Source organism: Nicotiana sylvestris, chromosome 1 (assembly GCF_000393655.2).
Source record: "Nicotiana sylvestris chromosome 1, ASM39365v2, whole genome shotgun sequence".
NCBI classification, from domain to species: domain Eukaryota; kingdom Viridiplantae; phylum Streptophyta; class Magnoliopsida; order Solanales; family Solanaceae; genus Nicotiana; species Nicotiana sylvestris.
The window spans coordinates 7,763,332-7,765,456 of record NC_091057.1 but is presented as its reverse complement, the minus strand read 5'-3'; the positions used below and the strand labels follow the sequence as shown (position 1 = coordinate 7,765,456).

General features: G+C 38.9%; 1 protein-coding gene across 1 annotated transcript; it reads left to right on the top strand.

Annotated features, from left to right (window-relative positions):
* Positions 1-565: 565 nt before the first annotated feature.
* LOC138889772 (uncharacterized) lies at positions 566-1,848 on the top strand. Its single transcript, XM_070173110.1, has 4 exons — positions 566-777; positions 933-1,032; positions 1,108-1,209; positions 1,321-1,848. The coding sequence occupies exons 1-4, from the start codon at positions 566-568 to the stop codon at positions 1,846-1,848; spliced, it is 942 nt and encodes a 313-aa protein (XP_070029211.1).
* Positions 1,849-2,125: the final 277 nt, after the last annotated feature.

Sequence of the window (2,125 nt, the reverse complement as noted above, 5' to 3'; positions counted from 1 at the left end):
CTTTCAAACTCTTAGACACATGTTTAGATGCTCATGACTGGTGACACCCTGATGCCGGGCCATGTCCGTTCCGTAAATTGTACTGTTTCGCTGTTTCTTTTGGGATTTAATCACGTTAAGAACTTAAATTGTGTTATTTTAATTGTTGAAATAAATTAGGTGTTGTGTCGGCTGGACTGGTCTTTACGAGAGGCGCCATCACGATCGGATCTAGGTTTAGGGTCGTGACATTCTTTATCTTCTCAGATCCCCATCCCAAATCCAAATCGGCTATAAAGAAAAATTCATAGCAAGGCACACAACTCATAACGACATGCCGATAGTGATATTCAAAACAAAAGACTACTATGGCATCATGGAGGACTCATGTAAGTATACAATTGTGGGAAGATTTCTCTGTCCCCGTCCCCAAATTGACCGAATTAGATCACGTTTTAAGGAAATTGTTCCAATTAAAGGAACCACCAGAATTGGGGTGTACGACAATCACAATGTCTTCATCGACCTGTTCAATGAAGAAGACCGGAAAATTGTTTGGTTCAGATGAGTAATTGAGATCGACGGAATGCAAATATGGCTTCAAAAGCGGTCGTCGGATTTCAAACCAGAGGATGATCTTCCCGTCGCTCCGGCGTGGGTTCTTCTGCCGGTGCTCCCCTTCCATATGCATGACTGGCACTATATAAAACAACTATTGAGCTCTGTAGGTATGCCCCTTGCTCTAGACGCTGCTACAATGGGTAGAACTAGGCCTAGTATGCCAAAATTAGAGTGGAGGTGGACCTCTTGAAACCACTGCCACAAAGTGTATTCGTAGGACAGGAATATGACGAGTCCCCGTTAAAGGAATATACTCAAAAATTAGAATACGAAGGTGTTCCGAAGTACTGTAAACACTGTTGGAAATTGGGACACTACATTGTTAATTGTAGGGCTCTTGAAAAGATAAAGGCCAGTCAACTTAAGGAAGAGGGGGTTGGAGATGAGACCACTATGAATGATGAAGATACATTGTCTATGAACAAGAAAACTGTAAATAGCAATGTTGATAAGGAAGACAAAGTTCAGGTTGTTGCTTAAACTAAGGTCACTTATAAAATACAACAGGAAGATGGAAATTTGAAGAACATTTCTACAAAGGAGGAAAGAGGCACAAAAAAAAGATCTAAGAAGAAGAAAATCAAGAAGATTCCAAAGAAGAAAAGCAAAGTAATGTTCAAACCTGATCAAAAAGTTATCAAACAGAATGTTATATCTGCATCTCCGAGCAAATAAAATGACCATTCCATAGCGGAGATAAGGGATAACTTACTCGGCCAGGAAGACAATGTTGTGCAAAGTAATGACAATGCTTTGCAATATGAAGATGAACAGTCCAGTTCCAATGAAATGTCAAGGGAGAAAGGACAAGGGAAGGAGGAAACTCCTAACATACATGTACAGGAAGACAACAAGGGAGCCAAAAATGAAATTAACAGAGAGGAGGAGGAAAACAGGGCAGGAAACTGCAACAGTTCCAGTGATACATATACCTCCACAGTGCCAACTGAAATAAGAAATTTGTCTGGCATAAATTTTGTTGTTGACTTAAATTGCAAAGAAAGGGATCGAGAAACATCAGAAAACAGTATCAACAATAACAATGAGAACATCACAAGAGGAAACGACACCAAAAATGAAGACATACAGGGAGTATCTGAAAGTCGAGAGGATGGAAATCAACATATTGCCAAAAGAGGGAGAAGTGAAACAAGAAAGAGTAGAAATAAAAGTCATAGAAATAGAACACACCCTTCACAAAGAAGGAAACAAAGAGAGTATAATGCCCTGGATTGTTCTTATGATTAGTGCAATTTTTTGGAACATAAGGGGGTTAAGTTCTAAAAAAGCCATTCGCAGGCTTAAAAAATTAATTTACATCAACACCACTCACTTTGTAGCTATCTTTGAGCCTTTTATTTTCAAAGAAAAGGTGGATAGTTACAGGAGATTCTAAGGTTTTCAGCACTGCCATTCGAATGGTAATGGTCAAATTTGGTGTTTCTGGTACTCTTTCAACAACAAGAAGATCTTTTAGTATAGTGATCAGCATATTACCATTAAGTTAGAGAAGTCTATTAGTTAT

Bases quoted from the DNA above. Each gene is read 5' to 3' on its own strand.
- LOC138889772 (XM_070173110.1), top strand. From the start codon at position 566: ATGCAAATATGGCTTCAAAAGCGGTCGTCGGATTTCAAACCAGAGGAT. The intron at 1,033-1,107 runs GTAAATAGCAAT...AAAATACAACAG, and splicing joins TGTCTATGAACAAGAAAACT to GAAGATGGAAATTTGAAGAA. The intron at 1,210-1,320 runs GTAATGTTCAAA...TTACTCGGCCAG, and splicing joins TTCCAAAGAAGAAAAGCAAA to GAAGACAATGTTGTGCAAAG.